Source organism: Acromyrmex echinatior, chromosome 15 (genome assembly GCF_024713525.1).
Source record: "Acromyrmex echinatior isolate Ae372 chromosome 15, ASM2471352v2, whole genome shotgun sequence".
Taxonomy (NCBI): domain Eukaryota; kingdom Metazoa; phylum Arthropoda; class Insecta; order Hymenoptera; family Formicidae; genus Acromyrmex; species Acromyrmex echinatior.
In genome coordinates, this window is record NC_141866.1 from 3,607,318 (window position 1) to 3,632,750 (window position 25,433).

At 37.8% G+C, this 25,433-nt stretch overlaps 1 protein-coding gene across 5 annotated transcripts in view; it reads right to left on the bottom strand.

Moving 5' to 3' along the window:
• The window catches only part of GluRIB (Glutamate receptor IB), a 226,289-nt gene extending 201,653 nt beyond the window's left edge, over nucleotides 1-24,636 (bottom strand). For 3 of the 5 annotated variants that reach the window (XM_011061700.2, XM_011061699.2, XM_011061703.2), the window contains exon 1: nucleotides 21,573-21,899. In XM_011061700.2, coding sequence (XP_011060002.2) covers nucleotides 21,573-21,810 — 238 coding nt within the window. In that variant the 5' untranslated portion in view covers nucleotides 21,811-21,899. Of the gene's footprint in view, nucleotides 1-21,572; nucleotides 21,900-22,942; nucleotides 22,979-24,479 lie in introns of those variants that run through there. The other 2 variants (XM_087414016.1, XM_011061702.2) reach the window with 2 other exon arrangements.
• Between the last annotated feature and the right edge of the window lie 797 nt (nucleotides 24,637-25,433).

The following is a 25,433-nucleotide window of genomic DNA, read 5'->3' on the forward strand; positions in this document are numbered from 1 at the left end:
ATACTCTGAAATACTCTGAAAAACTCTGCGGAGACAGTTCCGAAAAAATGAAATGATTCTAAATCTCACCCGAAAAAAGATATTTACATATTAAGAAGATAAAAAAATTATTATTATAAATGATTTAATATGAACTTCATTTTCACATATAACGATATTAAATGTACATGTAAATATAATCATACGTGTTATATTTAATATATTAACTCATACGTGCATCGGCTTGTATCATGTCATGTACTTTAACACAACCTGTTCTATTTAATAAAGATACTCATTTTTCAAAAGTATTAATCTTCCTTCAAGCTACAGTTTTGCGTAATGCAAAACGTAACATTGTATGCTCAATTATTCGTTATCACGGGGAATACAGCACGCTTCTTATCATACAGTCCCGTGTTTATCATCTGAACCAACTCGGATAGCGATTCCTCGGGGGAGCCAAGAGAGTTTCAAGAAGATTGCTTAGCCGGACGACCGAGGTGGAGCAGTCGCGAAAGTTCGAACTAGACTTCGCACTCCGATACCGATTGCTTGGAACGTATTTTCTTAAGAAGTTTCTCCCGAGCACTCGCCCCGAAATCTGTATCCTCTGGAGGCAGCACGAACTGTCGCTCGACTGCACATAGGTGTACTAACTTTCTACTCCTAAAAAATGTATTTTATTGAAACTAAATTATTTCGCGATGACTTGCGCAGCTTCATGGTATGGCGTTAGTAACACTTTTTTACAAAACATGCTATAAACGAAAAATTAAAAAATTATCATTGTATTCTGAATTCTAAACTTCAAGTGTACATATTGCCATAAAGATCACGCAATCATATTTTATATATCCAACAAATTAATTCAAAAATTGTGTGATTTTTATGAAGTGATTTTTACTGAAAGAAATTAAGCTTACATTTTTTATAAAATATTTATTACTTCGACATATAATTTTCCCTATCACAAGAATCAATTAGATAAAAATGCATAATGCAAAAATCAAATAAGGACAGATATGAAGAACTATGCTATGCACCGTATCCTTTTATTCGTGGAATACTACAATATATATAGTTCAGATAAGGAAAAGGCTTCTACCTATTCGAGTTATATTTGACGTTCGATACGAAACCCTCGATACTGGAATGTTTGGCAAATAAATTCGACAGAAACCTTATTGGCCCTTTCCCAACAGCCCTTTCACCGCAAAATTTTGTTTCTGTCTGGTGCTTTACTCTCTTTGGGGTATTGACTCTCTCAACGTTGTAAGAGACACGTCCGTGCTACAATGTTCTTGTCTACTGACAAGCGCTACTGCCCATTTTCACGATTTCAGAATGAATGAAATATATACATATATATATATTTTAATATTATATATATATTTTTTTTTCATCATCTTTATCTTCTTTAATTAATTTAAATATACATAGAAGATTATACGTATTCCTGCGCATCTTTATCTCTATCTTTTATTGCGTAATTTACTGTTACACGATCACGAAAAAAAAGATTTGCTGCTACAGCTAAAATTTAGATATGACAGCTAAATTCAGTAGTAGTATATGGACATTTAACGTCGTGTCTGCTAAGTCTAATTTCCATTAGCTGTGAGGCCTAAATATTATCATTTTAATAGACAAGCATTTTGCTATTATATGTCGATGTATTGATCATTGCAGCAAACGTTTTCTGTGTAGCAGATAAACGTTTGGTAGTGAGTACAGTTTCAGCAAATCATATTTAGTTGTGGTAAAGACAACTTTCTTTTACACAGATATATCCAATAACTAATTTCATGTTGCTAAATAAATTAATCTGTAACAGACATGCATACTTCGCTATTATGTCCTCATATTAGTTACAGCAGCAAATCCTTTGTATGTATTAGCAAATTTCATAGCTATGGTAGCTAATGCAATTTCAGCTAATTAGAATTATCTGTAGCCAAAAACATTTTTTTCCGTGATATTGTACTTCACAGAATTTTTAAAACATAAACAATTTGATAATAAATACAAAAAAATTTATAAATTTATAATCTTTTTTGCACTGTTGTGAAAATATCAATTTACGTTACTATATAATAATGTTATTTAATGTTTATAATGCTTTCAAATAATATTAAAACTGCGCAACTGGTTAATAAAATTAAACAGATTAGTGATATTGTAAATTACTTCAAGCGAAAAGTTTTATAATTAAATTGTAATTAAATCTCATTGTACGGAGTAATTTTTATTTTCCTATTCATACGTTAGTTTTCTAACAATTATTAACATCTTTACCTAAATCCAAATATTATACCTGTATCGAGCCAAACAAATGATAAATCATGCAAAGCGAGAGTTGGTTTTAATTATACAGTAAAGAGGTGTGATTGTAACCGCGTTATATCGGTCGCTTGATTACATTCACTTTCCGGCATAGAGTGTGCCAGTAAATTCGCATGGATATTAATTTTTGAGTCCAGCGCATTGAGCATTATTACTGATAATATCGAATTGGAATCATTTCTATACCCAGGGTGCTATTATCTATAGATTTTCGAGCAACAATGTGCTACAGCATCACGTATTGTCAATATTAGCCGCTTATTTACGCATAAGCCTACTGCACTAATACATTCTAACTTTCCTATAATCATTGTAATACACATCCTACCAAACCGCAATGTTACTTATTTTCTTCCATCGACTGATTATTAACATCGCTAATCAGTGGCAGTACTCGCCAACATTGCCCGTTAATTCAGCCATATGCTATTCCTTCCGATGCACTAATTGCATTAGTTATCATATAAATTTATCCGCTACAGCTGCCTAGCTTGGAAATGGACGATTTGATGCAGAAGCGAAGTTAATCGTTTTAGGCTTTCCATACGTTACAAATTAAATAGCTAAATAGTTTACATATGTAAACTTTGTACTATATCGTTGCAAATGTACAGAAGTCATAAATGATTGCCAATAAAATTTAAAAATTTAAAAACTTAAAAAATTTATTATACTACCCATTTTTTAATATTTTTCAACTTACTATACCTAATTTGATACGTATCTTTATCAAAATACACGTATTTCATTTTCATATATAAATTTTTCAAAGTTTTATTATCATTGATATCGAAGCGAGAGAGAGAGCGAGAGAGAGAGAGAGAGAGAGAGAGAGAGAGAGAGAGAAAGAGAGAGAAATATAATAAAAAAAGGGTTGTATTAAATTTTAAAAAAGAAATAGTGACATAAATGCATTTCGATTATGTATGCATTAACGTAGAAGTTGACTGGACGTACACTCGCGTGGTTACGCTCGCATATACGTTCTAGCAAGCAACAGAATAGCTGCCTTAATGGATGCTGACACTATTTCGAGGTTAGATTACGGTGGTAAAGTGCCGAGAGACATCGAGCGAGATGCTGGCGTCACTTCCCAAGGGCGTGATCGGAAATTATCATTCAATAATGATAGCGAATTGCCGCTCTTCACGGAACTACTATGATATAGCAGTCTAATCATGAGAAGTTGTAACTATCCGTATGGTCTAAGGAAATTATATTAGAAATTTATTATACATATATTATACATATATTATATTTATCGAACAATAATTCCTGTCAAAATTTTCTTTTATCATGAATAAGTACACATACCATGCTAATGGATACGAAATTAAAATTAATTACTATAATCCAGCAGCATTTTTTCTATACAATGAATTTTATAAAAACCGCAGACTCGCATACGATAAATAGTAAGTCAATATTCTAACTGAAAATGTATGAGAAAACGAATATCTTGTAAGGCACTTGATTCGAGTAAAAATCTCGAATCTCTAAAATGACACGGTATCCGATTACAGACAATATTTCTTAAGGATACGATAATAGCTTTAGATGTACAACGCTTCCTGTTTTTTTTTATGTACGCTAAAGTAACTTTATTGGTTTCCATGTACGAATATTTCACTCGTATCATATGCGATGACACGACTTAGCGATAGCTTGTATGAGGCGAGTGGCAGCTTTTGTGAGAGTGGCAGTCGGGAGACCAGAGAGAGCAGGACTCGGATCCTTCAGACAGAGCTTTTAACGTAGTGTCGACGGACGCGTCATCGAAGTACTCGATTAAAGATTTGCCGCATAGGATATAGCTCACACGGCCAGATATTACCGTGCTATAAGCCGCTGCGCTTAATACATCTTACTGCCGGGGTTGACTCCGAGTGACGCGCGCCCCAGCTCAGCTCGTATGTAGAATACGTACCATATGTATTCGGCGTATCGTAAAATGAGATGTCGCGCTGGCTTTTATGGCGCCTGAATCAAGATTAGATTTACTTTGCTCCGACATAGGACGTTTTCACCGAGAGAGGCGGAACCTCGTTGAACCTATTTCGCCGTGACGTCGGGGATCGCGACGGGTTTCTACTCGGATGCTGCCGCACCACTATCGTGAAAAAACTATGGTTTATACAGTAGAAATACAATGGTGGCCGAATCGTAAAAACAAACTTCAATTATACGCAATTTCGCGAAATAAACACACGAAGTTGATTTTTTTTAAATGACCGCAGATATGTACAGTCTATGCGATTTCTGTAAAGTCGATAAGTTTAGTAGATATGTAAATTTACGATTGCTCGATGCCATAGTAACGATTGATCGTAAATAATGTAAATACAAGCGTGTTACGAGCTATTGATAATGCATCGGAAGGGAGTAACATCTTTGCGTATTTCAGGCGAATGATGGCGGACGCGAATGGTGCTGGTAGACGTAAAATAGAGTCGTTTGCCATAGGCTTTAACGATTTTAGGATATTTATTTCAATCCTGGTGCCATTAAGGGAACCATTACGCGACCGAGTAGATTCCGAAACGCCCCGCGTCCATTCGTGTACGTGTATCGTCATTCTTTATTTCGTATAAAATTTGTAAAAGCTCTCGGGCACATCGAAAACGCCGAGACTTATACCGTGTCTTTAAACCCGCACAACCGTGAAGCATCGTGTAGTTTCAACTTATCGATCACTAAAGGGACGACTTGAATTTATTTACGGTGCCTGAGAGAAACCGAGGCGCGCACGCGGAACGGAACGGTGCGAGTTCGAGAACGATGTTTTTGCAAGAAACTCTCGGGGCCAAAAAGTAATTTGCAGCGTGCATACCGCACCTTTCGCTTTAAAAGCATTTTTAATATACCGTGCAGGAGGTCTTTAAAAAAAGAGAATGCAGCTCCTTTTCGCGAAACTACATTTTGCTCCGTGTATTAAGTGAACATATCTCTTATGTGCAAGAAAATATTTCGCTTATACGAGATTGTATAAAATATATTCTTGTTCGTAAGAGCTGATCATTTCTTTTTTTCTTGTTTCCCTGCATCTCGTTTCGTGTATCTCACTGGAATCTAAGCTAATTCCACGACGTTAAGCGACTCGAAGTTTGTATCTTTCCCACGGGAGTCTTCACTTTAGCGCAGTTTCTAGCAACAACTCCCGAAGACTCCAAAACGGCAGACTTTACCGTTTCTGCTAAGATGTACATTTCATTACAAAATCTATCCGACAAACCAAAAAACATACGAACACTTGGCTTTTCAGCGAGAGAGGACGTACACCGATCTCCCATAATGTCTCGACGAAAGGTCCACAATTTCATGGAATTACAAAGCCCTGTAACTCGCGTGTCGTTTCGTAAACACAATTATCACAGAACGAAATCAACGATCTGCAAGAGAAAGAGAGAGAGGGGGGGGGGAAGGAGAGAAAAAGGGAAAGAGAAAGGGTGAAAGAGAAACGTAGAAACAAGCGAACCGTGCCGCGGTAAGTGGCGCGATTATAATTTCTAAGAAAGGAGGAGGAAAGGGTGAAAACGTCCCTTCGCGAGCAGTCTGCTCTTCTCTGGACTCCTTTGGGATCTTTCCAACCTGCCTCCCCCATCTACACCAAAGGCGCAGACTCGGCAAGTGCTTGGAGACGCGAGCATCCGCAGGAAGTCATTAAAATTTTCATTGTCGCGTTTACTTGAAAATTTCTGGACCAAGTAAACACATAGATTTATTATTTTATCTCGTCGACTTCCGTGACTATAGGACCGCGAGCTATAAGCTTTGCCGTTGGCGAATTCTGCCAATCGCACTGTGAGATAATACCTCTCGTAATTTCACGCCTTGTTACTTACTCAAACGAGAAATAGCAACAATAGTAGCGGCAGCACCAGCATTCTTCCCTGATATTTTCATAATGTTACCGACGCGACGGGTCGCGACACGATTCGGTAAGAACGACAGCCGTGTAACAATACAGTAACATTTCTCGATTCCGCTTTTGTCATGCCTGCACGTGCGTTTCTTAAATCTTAAAGTCTCTGCAAAATACAACCATTCTGCGATTCTTTAAACTCCGACTCGTTTTCTTACTCTTTTTCTCTTTTTCCTTATCCCCCCGTTCTTTCGACCCTTCTTCGGTGTGCCGAGCTTTCTTTTCTCATCGTTCCTCCTTCCTCTTTCCCCGCACGGTAAGTATATGTACGTCGGTGGAAAACTTTGCTATCTTGCTGGCGATACAAAACGCGATCCCAAGCACCTCTTCTCTCATACGCGACCTCATCCCCTCGGCGTCTCTTACTCTGCCCGCATCGCCACCTTTTTATCATCCAGACCTACTTCTGTCGTTTCCTCATTCCTCCGACCTCATCTCGATTTCCTGCGCGGCTTCGCCGCGAATCCAAAACAGCTCTCTATCTACAGCCGCGTAATAGTCAGCTCCTCGCCAGGCACATAGCATGGCCTACTTGGGAATTCATACGAAGAAACTATGCGTATGAATTCGTATTAGATGAAGTTTTGGGTTGCGGTCTTTCGCAGAAATTTCTTAACGACTGCTTGAAATTGTTACGATGCCAATGATTATACGAACCCGGGAATTCTCACGCGTTCATAACCATAGCTGTCAAAGAATATAAAAATGAAAGATTGTATATAACTATTGACATTGTATAAATAATATAATAGTGATATTAGTACCTTTGCATAGAAATCAGTATCAGGCGCTATGCTGTTACAAACGTGACATATTTGCAAATATACATGGTATCATATACGCTAAATTTTCATATTTTAATATTACATCCTTTTAAATAATAAAATATTCTTATTGTAGCTATTTTACAACGTATAACCATTATTTGCATCATGTTATGTATAATTTAAATTAATGCCCGATCATTTTATATATAATATTAACTAAGCAAAATAATGTTTCATTAATTTGAATATGCTCTGATGTTCTGTTTCGGTTAACGTTCTTATTTCTTGGAATATCTGTTAATAACTGTCAAATTTACTCTTTTTTAGAATTCAGACACTCGATGCTCAAAGCTCAGTTTGTTGTCCGCAAGTTATTTTCTGAATACAATTTCAAACTGCAGTAAAGTTGTCCTTTACCGCGTATGCGACCCCAGGCGAAGCACGCGTCATATATCGCCATAAAGAGCGCGCCGGATACATATTTCCTGCGGCACTCGTATTTTATTCCGCGACGTGCATTACCGCTCTTTAAATATCACAGCACAATTTCATGCCCGACAAGCGTCCTAACGATGCCCAGTTACGCTTCAATGCACGCGTTTCCAACTCGAAACGCCATAGAAATTCTCATGAAAAAGCGCACCGACCCAAGAATCGATGCTTACAGGATTCTCCAGAGATTTTTTTCAATCCACGCAACCCTCTCTCACGATGGAACATGAACAATATTTCCCGGGACATTCGTGCTCATTCGCGCGCTACCTATGATCGCTCTCTTACAAGGATTCAGAACTAAGGATAAATTTTACTCTCCTCTCCCCCCCCCCCTCCATAATCGTTCCCTCAACCTCGCCACCATCTCTAGCTCATCCACCCCTCGGAACGGCAATGTACCAAGAGCAATGAAAATGATTAAGCGCCATCCTGAATCCCGGCAAAGCCTCTCTAATCCGGCACCAAAAGCAAAATCAGAGACACCGGCAGTGCTGTAACTCGCGAGTTAACTCGCCATCGTGTGCACGAAACACGCAGACAGCTGAAACGCGTCCGCTTATTACTGGTGTCTCTCAGAAACCGATTATATATATTAACATCTTTTCATAAACCCCCTACATCTTTCAAGAGATGAAAATTTTTATGATTATACAGAGCAACATACATGATGCATATTGCTAGAAAGTATTATTTTTTTCTGTTGGTTTTTATGGAAACAGGTTTACATATAAACTGAAAAAAAATAAGTTCTATCAATATGTGTCACGTGTGTCACTCTGTAGTCATAAAACTCTGAATAACATAGGATGATCAATCGGCGTTACACACATGCAATAATAACACAAGTTAAATATTATAATTTTCTTTCGTTAAATATAAAATTTTTCACAGAATTTCACGGTTGTTTTTTTATATCCAATTATTATTTTATCGATAAATGTATTCAGTAGAGGTTACGAAAGATATTTCATCAAGTATTAGGATTTTGCTGTGAAGAACGAAGAGAGAAGCTGAAAAACATTATCTGAGATACCATCACACCAGTTAAAAGTTTATATCGTTTTTCCAACATCTATGTGATAATTCGATTGCAGAAGCACTTCCTATGTCGTCTGTAGACGACGCAGCAGCGACAGACGGCCGTTGAGAGTTTCGGCTTCCCTCTTCAACCCCAACCCCAACCCCAAGTCCAACCCCACCGCCCAACGCCTCATCCTCCGCGTTCTCGAGATGGCAGCATACCGAGGGCAATGAAAATGATTAAGCGCCGCCGTGAATCCTAGCGAAGCCGCACTAATCCGCCGCTAAAGGCAAAACCGGAGTCAACTTTGGTGCTGTAACTCGCGAGTTAACCTCCCATTACATACAGGGAAACGCAAAACGCAAGACGTGAAACAGCCCGTACGCATCAGCTATGGCAATGGACGAATATGCGAAATAGTCTTTTCTCATCCGTCTTCATACAAGCTGCTATAACGCTATCTAATTTTCTCTATTCCAACCACTTGATCTCGAATGTTCTAGTATCATTCTTGTTTAACGTACTTTTGGGTACTCTTTCCGGGTTAGAAATATAGCACATTTGGGATGGTGCCGCGCGCCGGAATTTGTGGAAACAATATGTAAAACCTACACGCCGCGACTGAATTTGTGGTAACAGTATGCAAAGCCCCGACGGTTTCAAGATGCGACTTTCCACAACCGGCATCGCGTAAAAGTGTAATGTCAATTTTCGGGGAATATACATAGTCATACTTGATATATTTTTCAGGGTGTTCAATCGAAAAGTTGCGAATGACATTTACGACACGTTATTATATATAATATCGCAAGCGATACGAAAGCGAGGAAAGTATATAGTCGAAGCCGGTGTGACGGTCGCAAATAAAGCTGTCTCAGATGATTCAGAGAGCGTCTCAGTCTCGGGTTTACTACTATGAAGGAGAGAAGAGGTTCTTAAAAATATTAACCGTTCCGAAAAGCGCAGAGCCTCCCCCAACTCCTTTCCTCTCTCTCTCTCTCTCTCTCTCTCTCTCTCTCTCTCTCTCTCTCTCTCTCCCCTCCCCCCCCCGTCTCGTTCTTTCTCTCTTTCTCTCGCATCGCGCCTTTTTGGTGCCACGTAACAAACTGTTTCTACAGCCCCGTTATCATCTTTCCGGTTGAGGACAGTCACGGAGAGAAGGCGAGAGAGGAAGAGAGGAAGATGATCCGAACGAGCGATGAGAAAGGAAAGAAGGCACGGGATAGAAGGAGAGACGGAGTCCAGGAACAAGAACAGGATTAATGGGCCGTCGTATCACGCACGGTGGGCGATAAAATATCGTAGGAAATATCCTCTGGCCGTGTAGAGTCTTGGCCATCCGTGGAATTTACTTCCCCGCGCGATATCTACTATCTTAGATAATCTCCGCCATTAAAGGCCACCAGCCGGATACTGCTCACTCTCTATCTCGTTCGCAGCTTTACGATAAAAGCTTATGCGCTACGCCAAATTCCGCCGTTATTACAAGAATGCTCATTCTGCCCGCGAGAGAGGCACTTACAGTAAATACCGCTCGCTTGGTAGAAACAATGTGGCGATACATGTTACGGTATTAATATCCTCTCACATAAACTCACTATCGTTATTTCGTTGTAAAATTGTATATCAAATCTTTTTATATGTTCTCTTACGTGTGTGTTATTATTTTTAATATTTTGTAATAATACCTAGATATTACAGTTTCGAGCGTGATAAACGCGAAATGCATGAATGTATTGTAAGTTACCGCACCAATTTTTACTTTGCATTTACGATACGTTTTGCAGTCGCAATACAACATAATGTGATGTGATATGATGTCAGAATTTATTCAAAATACGACATTGTAAAAGCTTTTATCATTACTGCTATTAGTCGCTTACGGACGTTATTGCGCCAATACCTTTGGAAGTTATCCTTTAGACGTCGCATTTCTCTCTAGCTTTATCCATCAGACGTCAAATATCCCGCAACGTTCGAGATCGGAAAACCGAAATCGTGTGTACTTGATAAATATTTGCGGATCCTTGGGTAACGGCATACGCGTATGGACGTTAAGCCTGCGTGACGGCTCGATCTCGTGTTTCGAAACCTTCTATGGAAGGCACGTAGGTATCGCGGGCCACTTTAGACGTTCTGATGTATAGCATGTAAATACGAATATCGCACGCGGAGCAGTAATGTGGTCCCATAAGGGCCTCACTCTAGGGAGGGTAGTATACCCCTTGTCATGTTCCCAAGCCGCAGTGGTCTGCCAAGTGGGATTTCAGTCGTTCTGCCGACCCGCTGGGTAACTCGTAACAGAGTCACCAAAGCGGGAAAATTACGAGTGGAACGCCAGCTTTAGGGATGTTCTTCTTCAACATGAAGCACGCCGCCTCTCAAAAGAGGCGCTCGCGATCTCTTTCCGTACCGCACTTCCCGTTTCCGTTTATTTCTGCTTTCATACATTCCCGTCTAAACTTGAATGGGGATTCACGTCGAGGGTCGGGAAACGATTCCTGTTGCCGATTATACGTAATAGCCACTTCTCGGGATACGATCGCGATCATAAGTTTATTAACACTTTGACTATATAAAGCTACTTTTTCAAGATTCGTGTATAATACAAAATATATATAACGATATTCTGAAAAATGACTCCAAATAATAGAAATTTTTTGATCCATTTGATGGCTCTCTCTTTTCGAATAAGAATTAAGCAGCACAGCAGGCAAAATGAAGATGTCAAGATCATTTTATCAGCTCAATTTTTTAAGCCCGGGCCAGAACGTGTTGTATTTACGTATCAGAGTTGTCAAATTCCTCGTTCCTAAAATTCCATGACTTTTCTCTGATTTCCAAATAAATTGCATAATTTGCCTGAAATAATATTAAAAATTTTTTTGTTTTTTTGTCCTGATTCCGGAAACTATTAAATATTATCTTGACAGAACCATTTAATATAGCAATGTAAATTATTATTAATGTTGCTGACATTGCTTGCTAATATTTCAAACTTTGAAATTAATCAAGAGAGAGAATTTTAATTTTTCAGAAAATTTTGTAAAATTCCCTGACATTCCCCTGATTTTCCTAATCGTTTCCAATTTTCCTGATTTCTCTACTTTCCAAGTTTATAACAATGCTGCGTATAGGATACAGAATACATCTCCATTTTGCCTGCTATACGTGAAGAATGATAAATCTCTCGTTAAATAAAATATATGTGTTTTCTTTACATCAATTAAAATTCGTCTCATTCTGTGCATATAAGTATTAAGATAGAATTACCAAGAAATGAATAGTTTAAAGATACTCCAAGTTCGCGATCAGATCAAAATAGTAATTTTCAGGATATAGCAAAATCCATTTTTTATGGGATTTATGGGATTTTTCCTAGGGAAACTTTTAATCAGCATAATCTACAATATATCACAGTATCTATTATTGTAATTTGACCGAAGCCACTTTTTCTGTATGATTAGTATGGTATTCTTTCATCTGCTATAAAATTTTATTGTAAATTTCTCTCTCTCTCTCTCTTCTCTATATTTTATACTGTCTGTATATAAAATTTTTATCATAGCTAAATGTATATATGTATATATGAATAAACAATTCGCTTGTAAATAAACAATTCCCCAAGTTAAATGATTCCATTAAATTTAATGTATTTTAGTTTATTAATGAGACAATAGAAAGCGTGTGATGAATAAATTTTCAAAAATACAAATTATCTTGTGAAGAAATGACATATTACACCGGCATATGCTACGCCTATTTCTTGAACAAACGACTATCAGCAGCCACGAGAATTCTCAAGGTACGTGACTCGAGTGCAAACAGAAGAAGATGGTACCGGCGCGACAATGCGGTGTTCTTGCACGGACGACGTATTACCTCCTCGGGCATTAATCGGTTCGTGATAGCGCGGTAGTGTCGGTAATATAAGCACGATATTATAAAGGCGATGGGTCGGCCGATCTTCGAAACGACGTTGCCGCTCCTTGTCGCGGCCTTAATTAAATTCCAGCAAAGAATCGGAAGTAGGGAAAAGTTCGGCCTTCCTTTCGGTGACGGGGCATGACTTGGGCCACACTTGGGTTTTAATAACCGTCCCGGATCCGAGCAAGAAGAAGCTGGCAAATGGCCGTACTACGGACTACGGTGTTGGTGGCGGCTCTGGAAGCGAAGCGACCGGGCTAGAGAGCAGAGGAGAAGGGTATAGGTACCAACCCGACCAGAGTCAAGCATCGATCCCTCTATTCCTGTCCCGTTTCTGCTCTCTCTTTTACCATTTCCTCACGCAACCACCGACGTATCCCCGTCTCGCCACCTCTTCGTCTGCCCGTTTTTCCATCCTTTCCGCTTTTACTCGTACGCCACCGCGTTTCGACGTTTCTCTCGAAAAGCTCACACGTGCCTTATGTCTCCCTTACTATCGTGGAGGCTCTTTCCGCGTGCTTTTCGCCTCTGTCGACTCTCACGATAATTCTTTTTCCCTCTTTCTACCCGTCTATCTATCTATCTTTCCCTCTTCGTTCTTTTCCATCCTACCTATTCGTCTGCCGATTTATCCTTGATTTTTCTCTCGCGGTTCACTTTCGCCTTTTTTCTCCCTCCCTCCATCGTCCTCTGACTTCCTGTGCAAACGTCCCCAAGTCGATCTATGACATTACCGCTTGCTCCCACGCTACTTCCTCTCCGACTGATTCCACCAAAGCCGGCGCCTTCTACTACCTCGTCTTTTATTTCCCACTACCTTTACCGCGCGATATCCCCGCCAACGCCACTAACTCTTCTGCAATCTTCACGGCAGACGGTACGATATCTTGCGTAACCACGACAGCTTATCGCTAAGGGAGGATTTTTTCTCGCCGACCTTGGCTTTCGAAAACTTTTTAATCACCCTATCCTGATTGTAAACAGAATGTAAGAATTTCTTTACAACAAAAAATTAAAATTTTTTTACTTCTGATGCATTCAAGAAATCCGCGTGAAATGTAAATTGTATAATATTAGGTGTTGGAATTAATTCGTAGCGTTTTACAAGTGATGGGAAGTACTTTCATTAATGTATTTTTTAATGCTCATGTGAAATAAATAACATTCTTTCATTAAAAACGCTACGAATTAATTCCAACACCTAATAGAATAACGAAAAATAATCGCAAGCCATATATAAACTTGTTATAGACATAAAATGACAGATAAAAGTTTTGCATATAAAATTATTTTGGATCGATATTAAGTAAGATTATAGAGTTTGCTGTTTATAGAATGGCTGCAGATGCTGTAATATTATTTTACGTTAATTGTAAGAATAATTTTATTTCTATTTTTTAAAATAACGGATATTATTTTGTTCTACGATTATACTATTACATAAAATTGGATGCGTCGCAGACGCAACACTATTTTACGCGTTTGCTATGGTCGATTGGTCAGACATCTCCGAAACGTGTATATATATTTTAACAGAAAGCGGAAGAGCTTCGGGTTACATTCGGTGGTCGAGCCACTGACATTTTCCACTGCGAGCTATCATAGATAACGTATATGCGGTATCCGTATGCGAAGAGAAGACACGTATGTAGACTTGTACCTAACGGTAACGTTATTCCTATGTACTGGAAGATACATGCTACATCGCAAGCAAACATGCGCATGCATATACAGTCGAAAAATACACGAGCAAGATGCGTACGCGACTCTTATAGAAATAACCACACGGAGTTTCGAAACGCAATCAATTGAATGAAAAATCGATCAGATATAGCCAGCTATTAAATTTAATATGCTTTCATCTTCTAAGTGTACGATATTCATCTCTCTCTCTCTCTCTCTCTCTCTCTCTCTCTCTATTTATAAAAAATAAATAATATCTCTAAATAACTGTAATAAAAATAATTCAAGAATTTCAAGAGAGAATATATATTCGAATATATATTTGAGAATTAAAAAAAAAATTATACCTATATCAAATAGAAACACGGAGAGAACGAATTTCCTGAAATATCTAAAAATTTAGCTAGATATAGATCTGAAAAAAATTTTGTTTGGAGCATCAAAATAATTATATGGGACACTTAAACTGGTTGCCAGAATATTAAAGCAGCCTTTTGCAGCATTGTCATCAACGCTTAGCGTCCTACATAATTATTTAGATGTCTGATAGAATTATTTTTAAATGTGTATCGAGTTAATTTTTAAAATTTTTCGATATTTTAACAAAATCGTACTTTCCACGAATAATTATCTTAATGTAATGTAACACAAATAAGGAATTAACTTTATACCTTTACCAATGTAAATGTACACGCAAGGTACATGTAATACCGCGAGCGCGTTGTATGGATACAATGGTAAGTACGCTTTTCGTAACAATAAGCCCCTATTGGCTGAAAACCCTTACGACGTCTCCTATGAAGACATATCAGCTCCGCGAGGGAAAGCGGCTCGGTAATATCGGATTACTCGCGGTCGTCTCTGATGCTTCCACGCTTCTGCTATTGCCGCAACGATAGTAATGGCGGGCGCAGTCTACAGCATGACATCGTAGGGCGCGTACGTGGCAGTAGTGGAGTAACGTTATTCCCCGACATGGATAGATATGCATTCCATCGACACTGATGCTCAACAATCAGACTGGCATATATTGTTATACGACAAATGCACAAGGCATCCAAATACGTCATATGGGCGTTTCAAAGTATTGTTATAATTATCCCATTAAAATGAATCAAATGTCCTGCTATCGTGCAGTAATATAATAAATTGTTTATTAAATGAATTTTCGCAAAGTTTCGCGATTGTTACGAAAACATGTATTGTTGCATTTTTCAATGTTTGTACAAAGTTTTGCAAAGAATGAAGTTTTACAACGTCTCCTCTAATAGTAGATGTAGTCAGGAAAAGAGGATTGTAGAATAAATTGGATTGAAGTTAAAAACTCACGATCCAAGTAAATTATAGCCATGGGGCGCAAGAGTAATTGTTTCGTGGCGTCCAAGAGAATTAGTAGACCAAATCGAAGCGAGCGGAAGTAAATCAGTGTTCTTCACTTAAAATCCTATTTACTCACCACTACAATACGATTTATAAGGTCCTAATAAACCGCATAACGCTTGTATTGTGACTGAAGAAATAATCGGAATTAATAGAGATATCACGAAAGTACTCGTCGAGTACGTACGTACGTATACACAGATTAAACAGGCGACTTATATTTTCATTCTGCAGTAAAGCCACATAATTCGCTTTATCCAGCGACACATGGTAACAAATACATATTCATTGAAACAACATGCACATACGTTTTTTTTTCTACATAATAATTTCTGCTCTTGTTAGTTAAATAGACGATTTGAAAATATAGCAAATTGACCGTAAGAGCGACCGCTCATCGATAGCGGCGTCTCGAAATATACCCCGATAAAGCAAATCAACTGAAACACGATTGCGCCGTGGAAATGAAACCGCGGAATCTTCGGCCGCGGTGAATTTCGGAAATTTGCGGGCTCGAATTTCTATATTAATAGCTTTAACACACAGAACGCGGACGTTCTGTGCAGCAAGCACGAATGCCGATGGTGTGCCGGAGGGTACCGATTCATAGAGAGGGCATACCGTGCAGCGGCGCGTCGTGTTCGACTTCGAATACGCATCGATGACCATATACGAGGAACCAGCGGTTTTGTCATTCTAATAGGGAGGGCAATGCATCAATTATAGAAACACAGCGCAGCTCGGCTTGGCATTACACGGCCGCCGAATAACGGCAGTCCGATTGCGCGCGATTATGCGAACAATAAATTGGCAGTCGGATGCACCACGCACGAGACATTCCGACGTTTCAACGTGCCTGCGTCGAACGCTTGTCCTTTGTATTGATATCGCAATAAGGATAATAGGAAAATTCTTACAGTGAACGTCAACGCTTGTTCATTCTTTGTAACTCTGTTGTGTCGACCTTCTGTAATTTTCATACCTCTCCACAGTAAGAATATCAATGTACAACTAAATCATTTCGCGTCTCAAGACATTTACAATTTTAATACCTTGATTATTAACAAAGTTTCAAAAGTCCATTACGGTATTAAGCAGACCTTTATGTTGTGTTCTTAGTGAAATATGCATAATAAGTCACGATTACGCAATTAAATATCCTTTTTTCTTGACGTATCGAAATGTAAGAAAATTATCTGCATAGTTTTGAAACCTCATTTCGGCCGTTTGACCATTAAATCGCTTGCCGGTCTCAAACGGCGATAACGGATACTTGGACGATGCAGCAGCAAGAATTTCCTCTCTCTCCGACTCTCGTTTTAACTCTGCGCAATACCTCGGACGCACGAAAATTCGATTTCGCCTTCCTATCTGCCGACCTCTAGCAACGGAAGGCAAATTCTTCGACAGTATGCACGGCAAGGCAAGGCAAGGCAAGGCAAGGCAAGGCAAGGCAAGGCAAGGCACGATGGAAAGGCTACGGGCACATGGTCCTGTCTCCCTTGTCTGACAGTACCGTGCTATTAATCGCATTAGGCGACCGACGGGTCTGCTTGAGTGGTAGATGCCCTTGCCTCCCTTCACAAAGGCATCGCACGCCAGTATCTTCAACCATGTACCATGATACGGCCAGTGGATGCGCATTCTGAGTATCAATCACATACCAAGAACGTTTAAAGTTCCATCGCTGTCACTCGATTAAATCTTTTAATAATCTTCAACGCATTCAAAAAGAGAAAGAGAGAAACAGAGAAGTGTGCTAGTCGCTTGTTAGAAAAATATTTTTCCCTCTTATCTTATTTTTAAAAACCTAAAAGTTTGCCAGAAAAATATTAGTTTAATACTCTATCTAATATCAATCTTAAGTATCAATAATGATTATACTTTTAGTGTTTTTCAACACAAAAATGTGCATAAGTCGTGTATTTTTTACAGGTCATTGTAAAAGTTTATAGATTGTGAAACACGTCATGCAAAATGAAATGCAAAGGAAAAGATTTTAATTTGAATTGTGTAAGTGAGTCAACTTCTTTCGAACAAAGACTTTTATCGTCTCCTTTTCTTGTTTTCAAAGACTGTCTTCAAAGGCTTAAAGATACGTAAAAAAATGAGATCAACTCTTTAAATCTTTTGAAGATTTCTGACACGAAAAAATATTAATGCTCATAATTGGCGGAAGAAAAAAATGTCAATTGCGCAACTGAAAAAGTTCCTAATTAATTTTTTTACACTCAAGCATGAATACTACTGCAACGCTGCCTAATAGGTGAAACACTTTTTCTTTGAAGATTCTAAAATATACGTATCTACCTACGAGAGAAACATGCTCTCAAAATATTCAGCTTTCACATATATAAAGGTGTCAATTAAATTACATATAAATGAATACGTGAAATAAATACGAGAAATTTTTTTGAAAACAACATTTGAAAATATACATTTAAAATTTGATAAATATATTCTTTTATTAATCAAAACTTTAATCGATCTGTTATGTAATATGTATTAATATGTAATATTTTTAAATTTTTAAAATTTTTTATTATTATTTGTAATCTTTTTATCATTCGTATTTACGCGAAAATGATAAGAATATTACGTGCTAATTTCACTATTCATTTAAACAGTGAAAAATATCATATTTATATGTGCGTATGGAAGCACTATTGCGTGATACTATTTTAGTATTAACTTTACAACACAACTAGAAGCGAAAAACAAAATCTAAAACTCTTTTGCGAGTGTACGCTCACGTGCGCATTAATTTTATAGCTTTAATGAAAAAACGTGAGCGCGCGGCGCGTGTACATCGCGTTAATATGAACTGGAGCGTTGATATCCGATGTGTCGTAAATCGAGGTCAACCGTCTACCTACCTCCGATATTTTCACTATCCCTTTCGCATAATTCCACCAAAAGTATACGCCACGCAGTGGCTTTGAAGTACGACAGAGCAGTACGAGGAGAAATACAACTCGCGCGTGCGACATAATTTGAACGAGGCAACGAACCCTTTCCGCAACACCCACACCCACACCCCCGTGTCGACGTTTCTCGTGCCACAATCTTCCTCGTCTTTTCGACGACTTACCCGGTTTCTCCTCATTCGCATAACTGCAGAAGAGAGATGCCGTCATTTCTATAGACATTCATTATTCACTACTCGCTCAACGTGCTTCTCTCGTATCCTTTCTCTTTCTTCTTCATCATCTCTCTCCCCCTCCCCCCTCCCTCTCTCTCTCTCTCTCTCTCTCTCTCTCTCTCTCTCTGTCTATCTTTCTCTAGCTCTCTTTCTTTCCCTTTTCGATACCCGATATGTACCCGTTTCTCTTTCAGTTCCGTTAGTTTCTCTATTTCCCACTATCGAAGCTATCCGCATCCGCATCCGTTAAAATTGGCAACAGCGATAATCTGTCAAGCTTTTAAACGAGCATCGTTCTACAAGCGACTTTGTTCGAAGGATTTCTGATCGACGAAAGAGCCAACGGAGAAGAAAGGAAGAGAACAAGAGTGTCGACGTGCCTGGTGAGAGGCGGAATATTTCATGAGAACGGAAGAACGACGGTAAACGTTCGCGCGCGGTAATCCATCGGAGCAGTAATGTTTTGCACAATTCATACGGACCAGGCTAAATGCTTTTTGATGACTCGATTTAATTACAATACGCTTCGATTTTCGGGCATGTGCGAGCAGGTGCACATTCGTAGAATCGATTAAATTGCACTGCTTCATCCGTTACGGTATTATTTCCATATAGCGCTATTTCCATGCAGCTGGCTTATTGAAAAATATTAAGGGGACTTGGCTAATATTTAATAGCATCTACATCCGATATAGATTTGATGACATTATGATCTTTGTTTTGCCATAATTTGATGATTTGCGCAGGATAAGCATTTACTACACACCGTGGTTAATTTTGGCATAATGATATAGGCGAAGCTTACAGATAAGTCGTATAAATTCTCATTCAATTGCAATTGCAGTGCTGAATAACACATGATGGCTTCGCAATCTAAACTGATCGGTAAATATCGACGGAATTAATTTTCGACTACAGAAGATAATATACGGTTATGGAATATAAGCTGTTACAGAGATCTAGAGCGGTATATCGAATTAAAAATATCGAGTATTTATACATAGCGCTGAAACGCTTCAAATACAGACGTGCTGGTACAATCAATTGATTAACCGCTATTACTATATTATACATACTGTGCGTACTGCAATCTCGACGTGTCGATATATTCCGCTGCAACGTAGTGACCACGTTGAGTACACATCAAATATCGTAATATCATATCCGTCGAAAACAGATGGTCGCGAAAAATACTGTTTGTACCTGTAATATTGGTAATGATGCGAGCCCCGATAATATTTACACGGGTCGTATGTTGAAATATAAATAAACGTATCGCAAAAGTACGTAAAAAGTTAAACATTCAACGATGTTACTAACGATTAAAAAAATATTTTGTAAGCTTCCAATATTTATCAGGCTGGAACCGTGTCCGGTAGTATTTATGCCGTCTGTATATTTTTCGAGTACCGTTTTGGCCGCCTGCAAAAACGCTTTACGCGTTTTTTTCATAAAACTCGGTCACGACCTGACGAAAAAATGTCCATGCGTGAGTTTGAAATCGACATGTCAAAGTTCAGTTCTCCAAATGAGAAACTTTTACGATCGTTTGCCCTATCCTTTCTTTATGTGCTTTTTACCTGTTATTTCCTCGTACTTCCTTATTTTCAAATTGTAAAACAAGATTGATAGAAGCCATATTATTCGAAGTTAAATTATTCATGTACAAGAAACTCGTCCTATGAAACATGAGATTTTCGAAAACAACCTCAGCTGAACTTTCTTTCGATTCCCTTTTTAAGATGGAAAAGAATTTATAACTCCTGACTTGATTCCGACATATTTTTACATTAACAATTTCTTTGATAACTTATACGCGCGTGTAAAGAAAAATTTTCTACGTGTAAATTGATATATATATATATATATACCGAAAGAGAAAAAAAGAGATAATATTCTTACTTCAAAAAAAAAAGATTAAAACAAATAACGAGCATAATTTTAAAATAATAATTGAAATTATAATTGAAATTAATGATTTGTTTATTAATATACCAAGAACATACTATAAAAAAACATTGGTATAAATATAATTCAACTTGTTTATTAAAAATCGATTAGATTTATGTCATTTTCAATATTTTCCTGTATTATACAGTCACAATAATAAAATGCAAATGAAAAAAATAAAATTTAAATATTTTCTTTGTGCAATAATTAGTTTTAAAAAAATGTTATTTGTCTCTATCTTTGTAAAGAAACAACGGTAATAATAAAGTTTCAAATATAAAAAAAAAATAAATTTAACTATATTTTACAGAGTGCGCTTTCATGCCATAACGATATCGTTACGCAACCAACAACGTAAACAACATGTGAAATAGGAAACGTTCTTTTGACTACATCATATAATATCGATAGAATTTTGCTTTTCAGTATTATTATTCTCTACTACTAATGTTCCTCATATAACTGGCATCACCCATTGCGCAGAAAAATATTATCTCAAACATTAAAATATCGTACAATGGAGCGCGAATTCGAGCGCCGTAATTAAGTGCGCTCCAATTGAAATAATGGCGGTACGAAGTAGCGATCGCAATGTCATGCATTACCTACTATGAAGCTATTTATTTTGCCGCATTTTTCTATTGAATGTAATCGACGTGATGTTACCCCGGAGGAGGAGGAGCCGATATTATTACTGGAGCATGCCGTGCGAGTATTTAGAATACATAAGCGAACGGTATGTTTGCACACGGTGGCTATGTATACCCCGAGTTCAGTAACCCTTCTGCCGACGGCAGACGTGCTCGACGAGGTTGAGCCCGGCGAGCACTCGACTCGACGGGTCTCTCGCAAAATGTCTATAGCTGTAAGTTCGGTATCACTCGGAACTCTCGGCGCCGTATATATACTTGTATATATACAACGATAACGCCGTATGTACAACACACAAACAACGCTCACCAATGGGAATCTTCTCAGGAAACGCTGCGGGCACCAGGACCAAGAAGACAGTTAAGGCCATGGTCATCATCGTGGCAGTAGATGTTACTCTGCTGATTCCACCGGCACCAGTGTTTCTCGCGTTTATCTTAGCTTTCCCGGAAACGGTCAACGCGGCGAGAACGAGAGGAACCGCGGTGGCGCGACGCCGCCGTCGCGACGAGGGTGGTCCGCCCGTTTCGTAAACAACCGGGAGCATCTTCCGAGCTCCGTGGTCTGACACAAACTACCGTATTCCACTCGGCGTGAACTCGGTCTCTCCTGAACCGCCCCAGCATCCCTCTCGTCCTCTCACTCCCTAACTCCACTCCCACTCTCTGCTCTCGCTCTTCTCTCTCTCTCTCTCTCTCTCTCTCCTCCCTCTCTCGCTCTCTGGTTCGTGGACCCCTTAACCAGCAGCCACCCCCTTCTCGTCAGCCGTGTTTCTCGCCCTCCTCCGACGCGTTGCAGCGCTCTCGCTCTCGATCCACCCCCGGACCCGTACCCTTCGTCGCGACTTCCGCCACCACCAGCGCAAGCATCCTCCATCCTCTCTCTGGCATCCCCCTTCCTCCTACCGTTTTATGCTCTATTCTCTCTCTCTCTCTCTCTCTCTCTCTCTCTCTCTCTCTCTCTCTCTCTCTCTCTCTCTCTGTCGCGCCCTCGTGCTTCACCACGGTAGTTCGAGGTGGAAGCGTACGTTTAACGCGCATGTTACGATAGTCGCGGCGCGCGTGTTCGTCTCGGAAATATTCTACGCACCTGCTGACTGGCGCCACGCAGCTACTGATACCGTCATCGATACCCTACCGATACACACCGTGCTGAAATAACTGTCTACAGGCCGAAATTAAAGCTCAAGTATACTTCTGCAAGTTTACTAGCGACCGACTCGACTCGATTGAATTTGACCGCGCAATATCACGACAACCCAGACATAAAAAAATCATATTATCGAAATATACAATCGATGTAAATTAAATGAATTTATACACACAGTTATAATACAGTTGAAAAATCTTGGTAGAAATGAGAGAAGTCAAGCCACATTATTAAATGTAATAAATGTAGCAAATGTAATAAATGTATTAAAACGGTTTTAAACGAAGTTTTAAACTTAATTTAATTCTTTTAAAATGCAATGCGTTTCTTCAGAATCTATTTATAGTGTCCTTGGCAAAGAATGTAAAAAATGATAAAAAAATGATAATATGTTTATCATTTTGGAATAATGTATATGGAATTTTATATATATATATATATATATATATATATATATATATATATATAGTACATTTTTCATTGATTCATTATAAATTGAAATAAATGTTGATTTATTTCATTTAACTTACGGGTACGATGCGCAGCAACGGAGTTGTAACACAAATCTGAAAAACGTAAATAAATTTAAATTATATTAGTGCCCAAATAATTAATATTTCAAAATTAATTACAAAGTAATAAACAAGAGCATAAAAGTTGAGCTCTAAGTGCTTAATAATATTTATATAATGATTGTCAGTCAAAATTAATTACTGACCAAATAAAATCTTAATTCATTTTTTTAATAAAACGTTTAATAAAAAATAATTATAATTTTTAAAAAGCTATTTCTGCAAGAACAATTTTTTTTTTAATTTATATTTTTTATTTTAATAAGTAATAATCCGATTTTTATATAAAAAAAAGGAAATTGTCATAAAAAAATTTGTGTACAACAAAAATTTCTATTAAAATGTATTAATTAATAAACATATATACGTGTATATTTATTGATTAGTATTAATATTAATAAATATACATATTTGCAGATTATCTCCATTTCTTAATCCATCATTAAATGTCGACATTTCATAAACATTGTAGTTTATTTCATTTTGAGAGCGAGAAGCAATCTGATATTCAGTATCAGGTTGCTTTACGTCCTGATAAGCAATGTTCATGAAACGTTAATATTTAATAATTAAGACACGGAGATAACTCGCGTAGTCTTTTTTGAGAAAATCATATTATTATTTATAAATTTTTAAAAGATTTGTTTCTGCAGAAATAGTCCTTTTTAAAAATTAAAATTATTTTTTATTAAATATTTCTATTTCACATAATTAAAGTCATTAACATATTTAAGAATATTTTGGTTGTACGATGTTAACTAAAAGCATCTAAAAAAAATTTTGTAAATACACAATGAAAATCAACTATAAGAAGCAGAACAACAAATTATTCAACTTTTAATGGATTATGCAGCACAATAATTATCATATTTTGCTACAATTTTAGGTAAATAACTTTAAAACAAGTAAATCCGAATAAACTTTTGCATGAATATTTAGTAGAGTTTCATTAGTACATATAAAAAAATTTAATTTAATTCGTAATGTTACTTCTTCATTAAATTTGCAAATAAGTACTACAAAGCGTTATTTACATAAGAGCCAGACAAACAAAATAATTGAAATAACTTTGAAACCAAGAGAATTGTACTCAAATTTTATATAGATATTTATACGTAATAATAGAACGATCTATGAATTTTTATATTTTTGCTAGTGCTTTCAGTTGTGACACATACATCTTTAAAATCGATTCAGAACAACTAGGCGAGAGCAACAAACACGAATGAACAATTCGCTCCAATGAATGCGAACGGTATCGCCGCACCAGCAGTGCTATTCGAATTAATTGAAGCGAGTTGTTTATTCGTGTTTGTTCACGCTTGCTTGCTAAATTTGGAACTGGTTTAAGATGCACGCATACATATAAATTTGTACAACACAATGAATAATATTGAGTGTGTATTGGTGCATAGAATACATCATGCGACTATCGCGGGAACTGCAATGGTTAATTATGCAAGTAACAAGTAGAATGAATTATCAAGTTGCTCACCTGGTGGTTACTCCGCCGTTGCCCGATGCCACCCAGGCCTGCTCCTCTTCTCATGCTTTCGGTCGTTTCTTCATGGCACTCACACATTCAACACTCGTTCGCGAAACACAACTAATTACGATTACCGATTAGACGATTACCGAAAGACATCAAATCGCGAGATACTTTACATGGCACTCCCGAGATTAGCTGAACTTGCTCGAAAAAATATAGATCACGCGATAATCATCAAAATATGATAGTCGCACGAAACTTTGTACGGCACAAAGTGATTGAATTAATCAAACGTATTTCAATTTAACGCAAGCTTACTTTATTACGTTTCGACAAAGGAATAAAGTAAAGAAACTGTACGAATGTGGAGGATGCTATGATACGCGGGTGCGTTAATTTACTGACGGATCTATGGAGAGGGGAGGACGTGGTTCCCCTTTGGCAAATTTTCATTCACAAAAGGAGATTTTCCAATCTTTTTATTGTTTCTTTACCCGCGAGACATCGCTAATCATGTAAGAATATTAAGTGGAACATTTCCGTGGATGTATAAAATCGTTCAGAATAATGACAACATTTGTGGTTAATTATAAATTGATCACAAATTTTATAAGCCAATATAAAGTTGCTATTAGAAATTTCCCACTAATTAGGTCCCAAATTATATTCAACTGTTAGATATTATGTTACATTCTTACATGCTAATTATGATCGCATTAATTATTAAAGTGCGACATCATAATCGTATATAGAGATTAAGGCTGCGTTCGATTTCGTATTCACAAGGTTTGTATCATTTGTCCTCGTTTAATATTTGGTAAACAACGAGAACGAAAAGATTAACGGTGTGTGCACTGAAGCGAACGCAGCCCTAATCTCGATACTGCCGAGATTATCTGAACTTACTCGTGAAAACATGGTTACGATCTCGCGCGATGAGCATGAAAAGTAGGTACTCGT